The sequence below is a fragment of the Salvelinus namaycush genome, chromosome 18 (genome assembly GCF_016432855.1).
Source record: "Salvelinus namaycush isolate Seneca chromosome 18, SaNama_1.0, whole genome shotgun sequence".
In the NCBI taxonomy this organism is placed as follows: domain Eukaryota; kingdom Metazoa; phylum Chordata; class Actinopteri; order Salmoniformes; family Salmonidae; genus Salvelinus; species Salvelinus namaycush.
Window position 1 is genome coordinate 30,260,576 of NC_052324.1, and position 14,863 is coordinate 30,275,438.

Here is a 14,863-nt window from a genome sequence, read left to right on the forward strand (position 1 = left end):
TGACCAAAGTCTCTGGTCAAATGTAGTGCACTACATAGGAAATAGGGTGCCATTTTGGGAGACAGCCCTTGTCCTCAGCGTACCCAGAACTCCCCCTGCTCAGCGTTGCCCGGCATCTCGGATGCGACAGGCCACCGCCGTTATGAGAGCCGCCCCCTTCCCACTGCCATCCTCTGATTGGATGAAAGTGACCTTGCACTGCGGCGCCAGGTCCCTGACAGTCTCATGCATGAAGTTGGAGAAGCTGTGAAGACGAGAGATGAGAGGCAGTTTACAATGATTTCTGAACATAAGACAATAGACCAGAAGCTGCAGGGAATGCAGAGGAGTGAGCTCACATGGCCAGAAGCAAGAGAATGAGGTAGAAGCGCATAGGCAGATGTACATGTACTCACAGCTACTGTAAAAAGATGCGGTGAAAAGGCATTTGAGGGTAGACTTTAGGATTCCTAGATGCTTACTGCTGATTTCAACACTATATCACTCAAATTAAATATATTTGGGGAAAAAATGCATAAAGAAACCAAATAACTATATTTTGTAGCCTACAGTAAAAAAAAAAGAAAACCTTTGAGAATGTTATCAAAACCATGGAAACAGACAGCTTGCATAAAAAGTTAGGTTAGAAGATCTCAATGTTTATCTTTTTGTCGCCCACTAATTTTATTCATAGATTCAGCCAGATTAAAAAAGAGAAACTAAAGACAATAAAGTAAAAAACGTCCAGATTTCTAGTTACAGTGCCTTCAGAAAGTATTCAGACCCCTCGACCTTTTCTACATTTTGTTATGTTACAGCCTGAATTCAAAATGGGTTCAATAGTTATTTTCCCCCTCACCTATCTACATACAATACCCCATAATGACAAAGCAAAAACATGTTTAGACATTTTTGCTAATTTATTGTAAATGAAATATCTCATTTACATATGTATTCACACCCCTGACTAAATACAGGTTAGAACCTTTGACATCTCTGTCAAGATGTTTGTTGATCATTACTAGACAGCCATTTTCAAGTTTTGCCATAGATTTTCAAGCTGATTCAAGTCAAAACTGTAACTAGGAACATTCAATGCCGTATTGGTAAGCAACTCCCTTGTATAACCTATTTGGCATTGTGTTTTAGGTAATTGTCCTCCTGAAAGCTGAATTTGACTCCCAGTGTCTGTTGGAAAGCGGACTGAACCAGGTTTTCCGCTAGGATTTTGCCAGTGCTTAGCTCTATTCCGTTTTTCATCCTAAAAAAACTCCCTAATCCTTGCCGATGTTAAGCATACCCATAAGATGATGCAGCCACCACCATGCTTGAAAATATGAAGAGTGGTACTCAGTTATGTGTTGTGTTGTATTTGCCCCAAACATAATGCTTCATATTCAGTACATAAAATGTATTTCTTTGCCACGATTTGCAGTTTTCCTTGAGTGCCTTATTACAAACAGGATGCATGTTTTGGAATATTTATATTCTGTACAGGCTTCCTTATTTTCACTCTGTAATTTAGGTTAGTATTGTGGAGTAAATCCTTTGTTTTCTACTATCATAGCCATTAAACTCTGTAACTGTTTTAAATTCACCATTGCCCTCATTGTGAAACCCCTGAGCGGTTTCCTTCCTCTTCGGCAACTTTGTTAGGAAGGACTAGGTGTAACTTTGTAGTCACTACACCATCCAAAGTGTAATTAATAACTTAACATTGCTCAAAAATATATTTTTTGTTGTTGAGATATTCAATCTCTGCCTGCCCCCCCCTACCAATAGGTGCCCTTCTTTGCGAGACATTGGAAAACCTCCCTGGTCTTTGTGGTTGAATATGTTTTGTGAGCTTTAACCTGACAGTATTATCACAAAAAAACAAGCACTTACCGTGGGTGTAGTTTGTAGAGTGTTCCGTCGACACCCACTGTAATTTTGAGCTCAGGGAGGTTGCGGTTCTGCCGGATCTTATCGACCACGGCAGCCAGGCCGGCACCACAGAGCTGGGCTGCGCGGCAAGCCACCACGCTACACACCTCCTTCACCAGGATGCTGTCGTCACACGTAGAGCTGGTCAGACCCAGGTGCTGCAGGATGGAGCGCACCTGCCTCAGGGCCAGACGGTCACTAACAGAGGGGCACAGACAACAGTCAAGTAAATATCAACGAGATCTATATCAAATCAACACTTTTTATGAACATAAATAGCACACGTTGTTCTCCATCCTTTGCTAGACATATCGAAATCGAATAGCTTTGATACACAGAAAAAGGGATTCACACATTGCTCCCACCATGGCTGTCAACTTTTAAGCAACTTTTTTTATTGAAACACTTTTCCAATCTTCTTCTTGCTCGTCATGCATCAACACTAGATATTGATTGAAGGTGTGGTTACCACAAACATGACCAGACACTAGACACTGACTCACCTCTCGATCTGGGAGAGGAACTTGGTTTCAAAGATGCCTCTGGTCTTGAGCCTCTCAGAGAGTTTGCCTCGGAACAGCAGTCCCTTAGTAGTGAACTCCAGCAGTACGTTCCTCACTATCTCCCCAAGGTACATCCCACTGATCATCTTCTCATACCTGACAGAGAGAGAGCGAGAGAGAGCAAGAGAGAGAGAGCGAGACAAAGACACTTGATTCCTGTGGCTTACCCCTGGAAAACCAGCTATCAGGCTTTATGGATGAAAGTGTTATTGCCCTGGTGTGTGTCTAGTAGTCCCCAGCCTCCAAAGATACATCAATCAACTTGAAAAAACAGTAAATAATAAATCCAATACACTCACAAGAAGGAGATAAAGTTACAAACTCCTTTCTTCAGTTCATCCTTTGTAAGTCAACACCTCAACTAAGGGTGTTCTTTCTTTATTATAAACTGGGTGGATCAAGCCCTGAATGCTGATTGGCTGAAAGCCATGGTATATTGGCCATATACCATACCCCCTCTGGCCTTATTGCTTAATTATAACACAACTGCAAACAAACAGTAATAGTCTACGTCTGTTTGCCAGGGTTGGCGGAGTGCTCATCCACGGCTTTGTCGAAGTCTGTGCTGAAGTTGTCCAGCTCTCCGTGGTCCCCGAACGCCCCCCACTCCATGTTAACACACATCTTCCCTTCGCTCCCATCCACCAGCTCCATGTTCTGCATCTCCTCCATGTAGCACACGTTGGTGCCAGTACCTGGAAAGAGGGGAAGTGAGTGAGTGAGTGAGTGAGAGAGAGAGAGGAAACTCATTGAAATAAAAGGGAGACCGTTGTTGATCTGTTACAGTGTAACGATTGTCTATTTCGTCCTCCTCATCGGACGAGGAGAGGCGAGAAGGATCGGACCAATATGCAGAGTGGTTCGTGCTCATGATGATTTATTAAAACCGAAACTGAACACTGAAATACAAAAACAATAAACGATGTGCAGAAAACCGAAACAGTACCGTGTGGTGAAAACACTAACACGGTAGACAAACACCCACAAAACACACGTGAAACCCAGGCTGCCTAAGTATGATTCTCAATCAGGGACAACGATTGACAGCTGCCTCTGATTGAGAATCATACCGGGCCGAACACAAAATCCCAACATAGAAAATCACACATAGACAACCCACCCAACTCACGCCCTGACCATACTAAATAAATACAAAACAACGGAAAACGGGTCAGGAACGTGACATACAGCCTGTGCTTGTGGCCCAGAAGGCACATCCCGTAGGCTCTGAGACTCACCTACGATGAGGCCCACCTCACACAGTGGGTCCTCGTAGCCACATGTCATCATGGTGCCCACCGTATCATTCACCACGGCAACCACGTCCAGGTCAAACTCCTACAAAAACATCAACACGAAGAAGTACGGATCACTAACATGGAACAGTGTGCTATAACCAGAGGATTTCAGATTTGAGACTGGTATACTTTAACATCAACTTCCAAAATGGTTACGGACGGTGTACTTTCACAGTATCATATTCCATTTTTAAAGGATTTGAGATCCTACAGGTACTGTTTTGATTCTGGGCAGTGTAGGATTTTGAGAAAGCCCAGTCAGTAGGTGTGACCTCTGACCTCTCTGTGGTAGATAGCATCCTTCAGTAGAGTGACAACATCCTCCCCCTCGCAGCCAGTAGCTTTGAAACCCTTGGTCCACTTTAGCAGGATGCCCTGGAGGAGAAGTAGGAGGAACGGACATCACATTAGGACAGGCATCTTTATCTGGAATGTTGATTAGTCGGAAACCTAAGACATGAAGGCCAGCCTTGGCACGTGAGGGTATTTGTTTTGGCACGCCAAGGCTTGGCAAGCCACCCCCCCAAAAATGTTTTTGTTATGTTCCAGACTTATTCTAAAATTGATTAAATTGTTTTCCCCCCTTATTAATCTACACACAATATACCATGATAAAGCAAAAACAGGTTTTTATAAATGTTTCCTAATTTATTAAATATAAAAACTGAAATATCACATTTACATAAGTATTCAAACCCTTTACTCAGTACTTTGTTGAAGCACCTTTAGCAGCAATTACACCATTGAGTTTTCTTGAGTATGACGCTACAAGCTTGGCACACCTGTGTTTGGGGAGTTTCTTCCATTCTTCTCTGCAGATCCTCTCAAGCTCTGTCAGTTTGGATGGGGAGCGTTGCTGCAGAGCTATTTTCAGGTCTCTCCAGAGATGTTCGATTAGATTCAAGTCCAGGCTCTGGCTGGGCCACTCAAGGACATTCGGAGACTTGTCCCGAAGCCACTCCTGCGTTGTCTTGGCTGTGTGCTTAGGGCCGTTGTCCTGTTGGCAGGTGAACCTTCGCCCCAGTCTGAGGTCCTGAGCTCTCTTGAGCAGGTTGTCATCAAGGATCTCTGTACTTTCCTCCGTTCATATTTGCCTCGATACTGACTAGTCTCCCAGTCCCTGCTGCTGAAAAACAAGCCCACAGCATGATGCTGCCACCACCATGCTTCACCGTAGGGATGGTGGCAGGTTTCCTAAAGACGTGATGCTTGGCATTCAGGCCAAAGAGTTCAATCTTTATTTCATCAGACCAGAGATTCTTGTTTCTCATGGTCCGAGAGTATTTAGGTGCCTTTTGGCAAACTCCAAGCGGGCGGTCATGTGCCTTTTACTGATGAGTGGCTTCCTTCCTTCCACTCGACCATAAAGGCCACAGAGGAACTCTAGAGCTGTCAAGAGTGACCATCGGGTTCTTGGTCACCTCCCTGACCAAGGACCTTTCCCCCTGATCGCTCAGTTTGGCCAGCTCTAGGAAAAATCTTGGTGGTTCCAAACTTCTTCCATTTAAGAATGATGGGGGCCACTGTGTTCTTGGGTACCTTCAATGCTGCAGACATTTTTTGGTACCCTTACCCTGATATGTGCCTCGACACAATCCTGTCTCGAAGCTCTACGGACAATTGCTTTGACCTCATGACTTGGTTTTTGCTCTGACATGCACTGTCAACTGTGGGACCTTATATAGACAGGTGTGTGCCTTTCAAATTTTATTTAAATTAATTAAATAAATTTATTTTATTTAACTAAGCAAGTCAGTTAAGAACAAAATCTTATTTACAATTTTTTATTTTTTTATTTCACCTTTATTTAACCAGTTAGGCTAGTTGAGAACAAGTTCTCATTTGCAACTGCGACCTGGCCAAGATAAAGCAAAGCAGTTTGACACATACAACACAAACATACAGTCAATAATACAATAGACAACGTCTATATACAGTATGTGCAAATGAGGTAGGATAAGGGAGGTAAGGCAATAAATAGGCCATGGTGACGAAGTAATTACAATATAGCAATTAAACACTGGAATGGTAGATGTGCAGAATATATATATATATGAATGTGTAAGTAGAAATACTGGGGTGCAAAGGAGCAAGATAAATAAATAAATACAGTATGCGGATGAGGTATTTGGATGGGTTATTTACAGATGGGCTATGTACAGGTGCGGTGATCTGTGAGCTACTTTGACAGCTGGTGCTTAAAGCTAGTGAGGGAGATATGAGTCTCCAGCGTCAGTGATTTTTGCAATTCGTTCCAGTCATTGGCAGCAGAGAACTGGAAGGAAAGGCAGCCAAAGGAAGAATTGGCTTTGGGGGTGACCAGTGAGATATACCTGCTGGAGCGCGTGCTATGGGTGGGTGCTGCTATGGTTACCAGTGAGCTGAGATAAGGCGGGGCTTTACCTAGCAGAGACTTGTAGATGACCTGGAGCTAGTGTGTTTTTGCGACGAGTATGAAGCGAGGGCCAGCCAACGAGAGTGTACAAGTCGCAGTGGTGGGTAGTATATGGGGCTTTGGTGACAAAACGGATGGCACTGTGATAGATTGCATCCAGTTTGTTGAGTAGAGTGTTGGAGGCTATTTTGTAAATGACATCGCCAAAGTCGAGGATCAGTAGGATAGTCAGTTTTACGAGGGTATGTTTGGCGGCATGAGTGAAGGATGCTTCGTTGCAAAATAGGAAGCCAATTCTAGATTTAATTTTGGATTGGAGATGCTTAATGTGAGCCTGGAAGGAGAATTTACAGTCTAACCAGACACCTAGGTATTTGTAGTTGTCCACATATTCTAAGTCAGAACCGTCCAGAGTAGTGATGCTGGATGGGCGGGCAGGTGCGGGCAGCAATCGGTTGAAGAGCATGCATTTAGTTTTACTTGCATTTAAGAGCAGTTGTAGGCCACGGAAGGAGAGCTGTATGGCATTGAAGCTCGTCTGGAGGTTAGTTAACACAGTGTCCAAAGAAGGGTCAGAGGTATACAGAATGGTGTCGTCTGCTTAGAGGTGGATCAGAGAATCCCCAGCAGCAACAGCGACAATGACGGCCTACCCCGACCAAACCCTAACGACGCGGGGCCAATTGTGCGCCGCTCTATGGGACTCCCAATCATAGCCGGTTGTGATATAGCCTGGAATCGAACCAGGGTTTGTAGCACTGAGATGCAGTGCCTTAGACCTCTGCGCCACTCGGGAGCCCCAAATCATGACCAATCTATTGAATTTACCACAGGTGGACTCATACATATACAGTGGGGAGAACAAGTATTTGATACACTGCCGATTTTGCAGGTTTTCCTACTTACAAAGCATGTAGAGGTCTGTCATTTTTATCATAGGTACACTTCAACTGTGAGAGACGGAATCTAAAACAAAAATCCAATAAATCACATTGTATGATTTTTAAGTAATTAATTTGCATTTTATTGCATGACATAAGTATTTGATACATCAGAAAAGCAGAACTTAATATTTGGTACAGAAACCTTTGTTTGCAATTACAGAGATCATACATTTCCTGTAGTTCTTGACCAGGTTTGCACACACTGCAGCAGGGATTTTGGCCCACTCCTCCATACAGACCTTCTCCAGATCCTTCAGGTTTCGGGGCTGTCGCTGGGCAATTCGGACTTTCAGCTCCCTCCAAAGATTTTCTATTGGGTTCAGGTCTGGAGACTGGCTAGGCCACTCCAGGACCTTGAGATGCTTCTTACGGAGCCACTCCTTAGTTGCCCTGGCTGTGTGTTTCGGTTTGTTGTCATGCTGGAAGACACAGCCATGACCCATCTTCAATGCTCTTACTGAGGGAAGGAGGTTGTTGGCCAAGATCTCGCGATACATGGCCCCATCCATCCTCCCCTCAATACGGTGCAGTCATCCTGTCCCCTTTGCAGAAAAGCATCCCCAAAGAATGATGTTTCCACCTCCATGCTTCACGGTTGGGATGGTGTTCTTGGGGTTGTACTCATCCTTCTTCTTCCTCCAAACACGGCGAGTGGAGTTTAGACCAAAAAGCTCTATTTTTGTCTCATCAGACCACATGACCTTCTCCCACTCCTCCTCTGGATCATCCAGATGGTCATTGGCAAACTTCAGACGGGCCTGGACATGCACTGGCTTGAGCAGGGGGACCTTGCGTGCGCTGCAGGATTTTAATCCATGACGGCGTAGTGTGTTACTGATGGTTTTCTTTGAGACTGTGGTCCCAGCTCTCTTCAGGTCATTGACCAGGTCCTGCTGTGTAGTTCTGGGCTGATCCCTCACCTTCCTCATGATCACTGATGCCCCACGAGGTGAGATCTTTCATGGAGCCCCAGACCGAGGGTGATTGACCGTCATCTTGAACTTCTTCCATTTTCTAATAATTGCGCCAACAGTTGTTGCCTTCTCACCAAGCTGCTTGCCTATTGTCCTGTAACCCATCCCAGCCTTGTGCAGGTCTACAATTTTATCCCTGATGTCCTTACACAGCTCTCTGGTCTTGGCCATTGTGGAGAGGTTGGAGTATGTTTGATTGAGTGTGTGGACAGGTGTCTTTTATACAGGTAACGAGTTCAAACAGGTGCAGTTAATACAGGTAATGAGTGGAGAACAGGAGGGATTTTTAAAGAAAAACTAACAGGTCTGTGAGAGCCGAAATTCTTACTGGTTGGTAGGTGATCAAATACTTATGTCATGCAATAAAATGCAAATTAATTACTTAAAAATCATACAATGTGATTTTCTGGATTTTTGTTTTTTTTAGATTCCGTCTCTCACAGTTGAAGTGTACCTATGATAAAGGTTACAGACCTCTACATGCTTTGTAAGTAGGAAAACCTGCAAAATCGGCAGTGTAAATACAAATACTTGTTCTCCCCACTGTATATACATATACACACACACTCACACTTCAGTTAAAAAGTTTGGGGTCACTTAGAAATGTCCTTGTTTTTGAAAGAAAAGCACATTTTTTGTCCATTAAAATAACATCAAATTAATCAGAAATACAGTATAGACATTGTTAATGTTGTAAATGACTATTGTAGGTGGAAACGGTTGATTTTGAATGGAATATCTACATAGGTGTACAGAGGCTCATTATCAGCATCACTCCTGTGTTCCAATGGCACGTCGTGTTAGCTAATCCAAGTTTATCATTTTAAAAGGCTAATTGATCATTAGAAAACCCTTTTTCAATTATGTTAGCACAGTTGTAAACTGTTGTGCTGATTAAAGAAGCAATTAAACTGGCCCTCTTTAGACTAGTTGAGTATCTGGAGCATCAGCATTTTTGGATTCGATTACAGGCTCAAAATGGCCAGAAACAAAGAACTTTCTTCTGAAACTCGTCAGTCTATTCTTGTTCTGAGGAATGAAGGCTATTCCATGTGAGAAATTGCCAAGAAACTGAAGATCTCGTACAACGCTGTGTACTACTCCCTTCACAGAACAGCGCAAACTGGCTCTAGCCAGAATAGAAAGAGGTGTGGGAGGCCTGGTGCACAACTGAGCAAGAGGACAAGTACATTAGAGTGTCTAGTTTGAGAAACAGATGCCTCACAAGTCCTCAACTGGCAGCTTCATTAAATAGTACCCGCAAAACACCAGTCTCAACGTCAACAGTGAAGAGGCGACTCCGGGATGCTGGCCTTCTAGGCAGAGTTCCTCTGTCCAGTGTCTGTGTTCTTTTTCCCATCTTAATCATTTATTTTTATTGGCCAGTCTGAGATGTGGCTTTTTCTTTGTCTCTTGACCTCTTGACTTCTTCATTTTATAATAAACATTCATGTGTTGAAAATCCCAAATTGTTTGCATAGTCAACTTACTCACAGCTCTGACACACACACTTACCCCACCAGAAAAGATTAAGATGGGCAAAAGAACACAGACATTGGACAGAGGAATATAAATTTGTTTTACTGAAGGACCGTTCTGTTTGCGCTCTCTGTTGTAAAACTGTTGTTTGTTGGACATTAAGTGTATGGCGTCATTTTGAAACGAGACATGGGAAAAACTTCATGGATGAGGCGGACAAGGCTGAAGGAATCAAAAGGGTCGTGTCCAGGTATGAAAAGCAAAGCAGTGTGTTTACAAATCTACGTGCAGTCAAAAATCAAGCTACAGAGGAGAGCTACAAAGTTGAGCAGTGCTTTGCTAAACATGGAAAACCATTTACTAATGGAGAATATATCAAGGAGGCTTTACTTAGTAGTTCCCAGGCTTAATTTGATGGATTGCCTAACAAAGACAAAATCATCTCAAAGACATGCCTGTGTCTGCCAGAACTGTTTAAGGGCGCGTTACGGAGATGGTTGAAAATGGTTGAAAATGTAAAGGAACAGCAAACTGTAGCGTTAAAAGATGCACCTATGTTTAGTGTGGCTCTTGATGAGAGTGTGGATGTGAATGACATTCCACGTCTGACGGTTGTTGCAAGATACTGTGACCTAGAGTAGGTAAGTGAGGAGCCGCTTGGTCTATAACCCATGCATGGTACTACTAAAGGGGAAGATGTAGCAAAAGCATTCACAGATAATTTTGAGGAGAGAGGTGTCGATATTAAAAACATCTCGCTATTACAACTGACGGTGCCCCCGCTATGGTGGGGAAACAAAAAAGATTTGCAAAGCTGATTGAAGAAAAGATTGTCCGGGCCTCCTGAGTGGCCCAGCGATCTAAGGCCACTCAGGAGTGCTAGACCCGGGTTCATTCCTGGGAGTCCCATAGGACGGCACATAACTGGCCCAGCGTCGTCAGGGTTAGAGGAGGGTTTGGGCGGGGGGGCTTTACTTGGCTCATCGTGCCCTAGAGACTCCTTGTGGCGGACCGGGTGTCTGCAGGCTGACCCAGTTCGCCAGTTGAACGGTGTTTCCTCCGACACATTTGTGTGGCTGGCTTCTGGGTTAAGCTGGCGGGTGTTAAGGAGCATGGTTAGGCGGGTCATGTTTCGCCTCTCCCAAGCCTGTTGGGGAGTTGCAGTGATGAGACAAGATCGAAATTGGGGAGAAAAAGGGGTGTAAAAAAAAAGAATGTTACTATCATTCACCAAGAGAAACTGTGTTCCAAGATCAAGCCTGTGGTGCTGATGGACAGCACCTCTCTTTAGTGAGCTATGGAATTCTTCCATTTGTGGGCAATTAGATATTCAATAGGCACAATTAGTTCTAATGCACATATGAAAATCCTAACTGGCACGCAGATCGTTAGAAATGGTAGGGTAAATTGTAAATTGGCACTCCACACAAAAAAGGTCTATGCTATGTCAGGATCACAGGCTACAGGCACCTAGAGCATGCGTGAATAGACCATGTGTTGCACTCCGACCACTCCTGTCAACACTTGTCCTTCCAAGCGTTGGCCTGGGAATGATGAGGTGCAGACAGAGCACAATGAGTGTTCTCTAGTCTTCTCAATGTTTTGTCTGTGAGAGTTTCAGCAGTAGTGGGTCAATCGATAAAAAAACGATTGAAATGCATTGCTTTTTGTGTATATGTGGTGTCTGTGTCTGTGTGTGTGTGTGTGTGTGTGTGTGTGTGTGTGTGTGTGTGTGTGTGTGTGTGTGTGTGTGTGTGTGTGTGTGTGTGTGTGTGTGTGTGTGTGTTTGCTTTTTTTACCTGGTCCAGTTTGCTCTGATGGCACGGGAAGGAGAAGGTGAAGCCGAGGGGCAAGGACGCTCCTTTCATACCCATGTACTCCAGGAAGTCAGCAATGCAGTGCACTATGTGGTCAAACAGCTGACAGGGAGAGAGAGAACAGAGAGAGAAGGAGAGAACGAGAGAGATGACAGAGAGAAAGGGAAATAGAAAAGAGTGAGTGAGAAAGAGAGAATAGATAGGTCAAATTACCAATGCAGTGGACTGGGACTGAGTTCTACCTATTAGGGTTGGCCAATATTTTATATCTATGGATATAAAATATTATATCCATAGATATAATTATCCTCCTGATAATTGAAAGCCATTGTCGATGGTGACGACATAGTGAATTGACAGACGGTGGTTTAGCCTATTTGAACTTGACTGGCGCCATTCCTATTTGCTTTAGCTTATTTCAATAAATAGCCTATGTTGTACAGGCCTACAGAACGCAAGAGAGGAATGTAGGCTAGACAGCAGAGAATTCCACCAAAGCAGCACAAAATGTCCATTCAGAAAATATTGTTTCTCTTTCTCTCTCTGTCGGATGCATGGGCCTTATAGCCTAAACTTGTACATGTTTTATAACTGACACTCCTTAACTATATTGTCTAGCTGTTAAAAAAAAACGTAGGCTATATTCCCTTCTCTCCCTTCAATATGAATATGACTTTGGGCTAGGCTACGCTTTCATCGTTTTATGCATGCATGGCTTTCTCCCGATCAAACAATGAATGAATCTAACGGCGTTCCATCTCAAAGTTGTTTAAATATCCTAAAAACGTAAGGTAGCCATGGGACTGATAATGAAAGAGAACAAACAATATCAATGGCCTATAGAAAAATATAATGACAAGTTAAATCAAGTTTAAATTATCAGTGCAGGGCGAAAAAATCCCTCCATGTGAGGTTAAAATCTAAATGGCCAATAACCTCTCCTCCTACACTTATCATAAAAGTTTGAAGACAAATGAAAGTTATGAACAGCAGCCTATTTCCCAAATATTTGAATAGCCTAAGAAGATACTGTTGTCCTACAGTTGTCGCTTTCAAAAAGAACAAGAATATAATCCTCAAGTCTCATCTTTCAAAATACATAGAGTCCTCTTAATTTACAGCATTTCTCACACACAAACAACCAAAAGTTCCCAAATTAGCAGGAAAGATTGGGGGAAACTTCATTGCACGAGGTGCTCAAGTTCAGAACGGCTGTCAGTGAAAACACGGTTTACCTCCTCTCCAGTGCCCTGCATGGCCTCCTGGGGAATGGAGTAGATCTTGTTGTGCATCTCCACACTGCGTCTCTTCCCGCACCGCACACGCACCAGCAGTACCCGGAAGTTGGTCCCTCCCAAGTCCAGGGCCAAGAATTCACCGCTCTCTGATGAGTTCAATGAGCACAATGGGGAGAGAAGCTAAGAAAGTAAGATAACACTCCAAAATTATATTTAGCCGTTTGGGGGTTATGTGCCTTGTTAAGGACCACAACAGCAGTAGGTGCTCACATCCTAACATACATTTTGTCAGCCATGAATTTCCAACCGCTGAGGTTTTGATTGCTGGCCCATCTCTCTAACCCAGGGGTGTCAAACTCATTTACCCCAGGAGCCGCATTGGGTCTTAAACAAACGGAGGGCCGTACTGAAAATGTATTACATTTCCTCGCTTTCAATAATTGTATAAAAATAGTCCTCTATCCATTGTTTTTGGAATTTTCCATGCTCCCTGACTGTCTAGCTTTCATTTAGGTGACTATTAGTGAGCTAGACACAATCAAGAAACTGTATTATAAGTCCATTATAATTCGATTTGGTTTTAATAATTTGCAACTATATTGAGTTTGTGTTTTTATTTGTAACAGCTTAAGGCTTTCTTCTCAGTTTCCTGCTATAGCCCTGCCAAGGACATCCATCTATTTTCAAGGATTTTCAAGGCCCATCAGTAGCTTATGGCTCCCTCTCAACTGCATTTCCTCGATTACTCGCGTCCCCTGTTCTCACCTCCTAAAAACCCATTGGATGAGGTCAGAGGTCACTCCCCTCTGACTTTCTAATCCAATTGGTTTTGAAAAGCGGGCAAGGAGAGACGACATGAGGAATCAAGAAAATGCCATTGAGATTCTCCCACAGATAACACCCCTCTCCCTCCTCTCTCCATCTTCTCCTCTTGACCCTGTACCTGTGCCGTCGGGGATGGAGCGAACAAAGGTGGGTAGCATCTTGACGGTGGCTTGGTCATGACTCTCCTTGGCCAAGCCTCTGTTCATCTCCTCTCCCATCCTCCTTTTCACGTCCAGCAGCTGCTCCTGGCTCAGACGCAGAGCGTCCAGGATACGCTGCCGCCCGGCATGCTGGATAGCCAGCCGAAACGCCACTGCTGTCACCATGGCCGCTCCCTTCCCACTTCCGTCCTCCGAGCGCAGGAAACGCACGTTGCAATCCGGCACAAGCCGCCGCACCATCTTGTGGAGCCGCCGCGCAAACCTGGGAGAGGAGGTACAACTTTATTTTAAGCTTATAAAACTTTATTAAAAGGCTTATTAGCTATTAGTAAACTGTTTGTAAATTAAATATATTTGATCATGTTTCAGTTACTAGTGAATACATGTACAGTATTAGTCAAAAGTTTGGACACACCTACTCATTCAAGGGTTTTTCTTTATTTTTTTCTATTTTCTACATTTTTTTCTACTAAAAGTGTTAAACAAATCAAAATATATTTTAGATTTTAGATTCTTCAAAGTAGCCACCCTTTAACTTGATGACAGCCTTGCACACTCTTGGCATTCTCTCAACCACCTTCTACTGCCGGTACGGGGCACGGAACCCCGCCGATCCTCTACGACTGGAATACCGACATAATCTGCCCGAGGACTCCAACAGGCCCCTCAGGCGCAACGCCAGCTGAAGGCCCATTCTGCTAACCTGCTAGGCCTGCTAGCTACCTAGAGCTACCTGGAACCCTACTAATTCCACGACTTGTCTATCGACGTCACCGCACGAAGAGGCAAAAACAGACTTACACCCATCGCGACGTCCCCCAAAGGCTAACTTGCTAGCCCCGGTCTGCTAACTGCTAGCTTGCCTGCCCCGGTCTGCTAACTGCTAGCTCTCCTGCCCCGGTCTGCTAGCTGGTAGCTTGCCTGCCCCGGTCTGCTAACTGCTAGCCCCTGCTAACTGCTTGCTTGCTAACCCGGTCTGCTAACTGCTAGCTTGCCAGCCCCGGTCTGCTAACTGCTAGCTTGTTAGCATCGGCCTGCTAACTGTCTGAATCGCCGTGTTCCCAGTCAGCCCAACCACTCACTGGACCCATATGTTCACTTGGCTAAGCATGCCTCTCTCTAATATCAATATGCCTCGTCCATTACTGTCCTGGTTAGTGATTACTGTCTTATTTCACTGTAGAGCCTCTAGCCCTGCTCAATATGCCTTAACCAACCATGTTGTTCCACCTCCTACATATGTGATGACATCACCTGGTTTAAA

At 44.1% G+C, this 14,863-nt stretch overlaps 1 protein-coding gene across 1 annotated transcript in view; it reads right to left on the reverse strand.

Annotated features, from left to right (window-relative positions):
• Positions 1–99: 99 nt before the first annotated feature.
• Positions 100–14,863, reverse strand: part of LOC120062908 (hexokinase-2-like) — a 77,126-nt gene continuing 62,362 nt past the window's right edge. Inside the window, exons 10-18 of the mRNA XM_039012969.1 lie at positions 13,557–13,861; positions 12,611–12,759; positions 11,358–11,477; positions 4,046–4,141; positions 3,707–3,806; positions 2,980–3,163; positions 2,409–2,564; positions 1,867–2,103; positions 100–244 (exon numbers count right to left, since the gene is read on the reverse strand). Of these exons, the coding sequence (XP_038868897.1) occupies positions 100–244; positions 1,867–2,103; positions 2,409–2,564; positions 2,980–3,163; positions 3,707–3,806; positions 4,046–4,141; positions 11,358–11,477; positions 12,611–12,759; positions 13,557–13,861 (1,492 nt within the window). The remainder of the gene's footprint in view (positions 245–1,866; positions 2,104–2,408; positions 2,565–2,979; positions 3,164–3,706; positions 3,807–4,045; positions 4,142–11,357; positions 11,478–12,610; positions 12,760–13,556; positions 13,862–14,863) is intronic.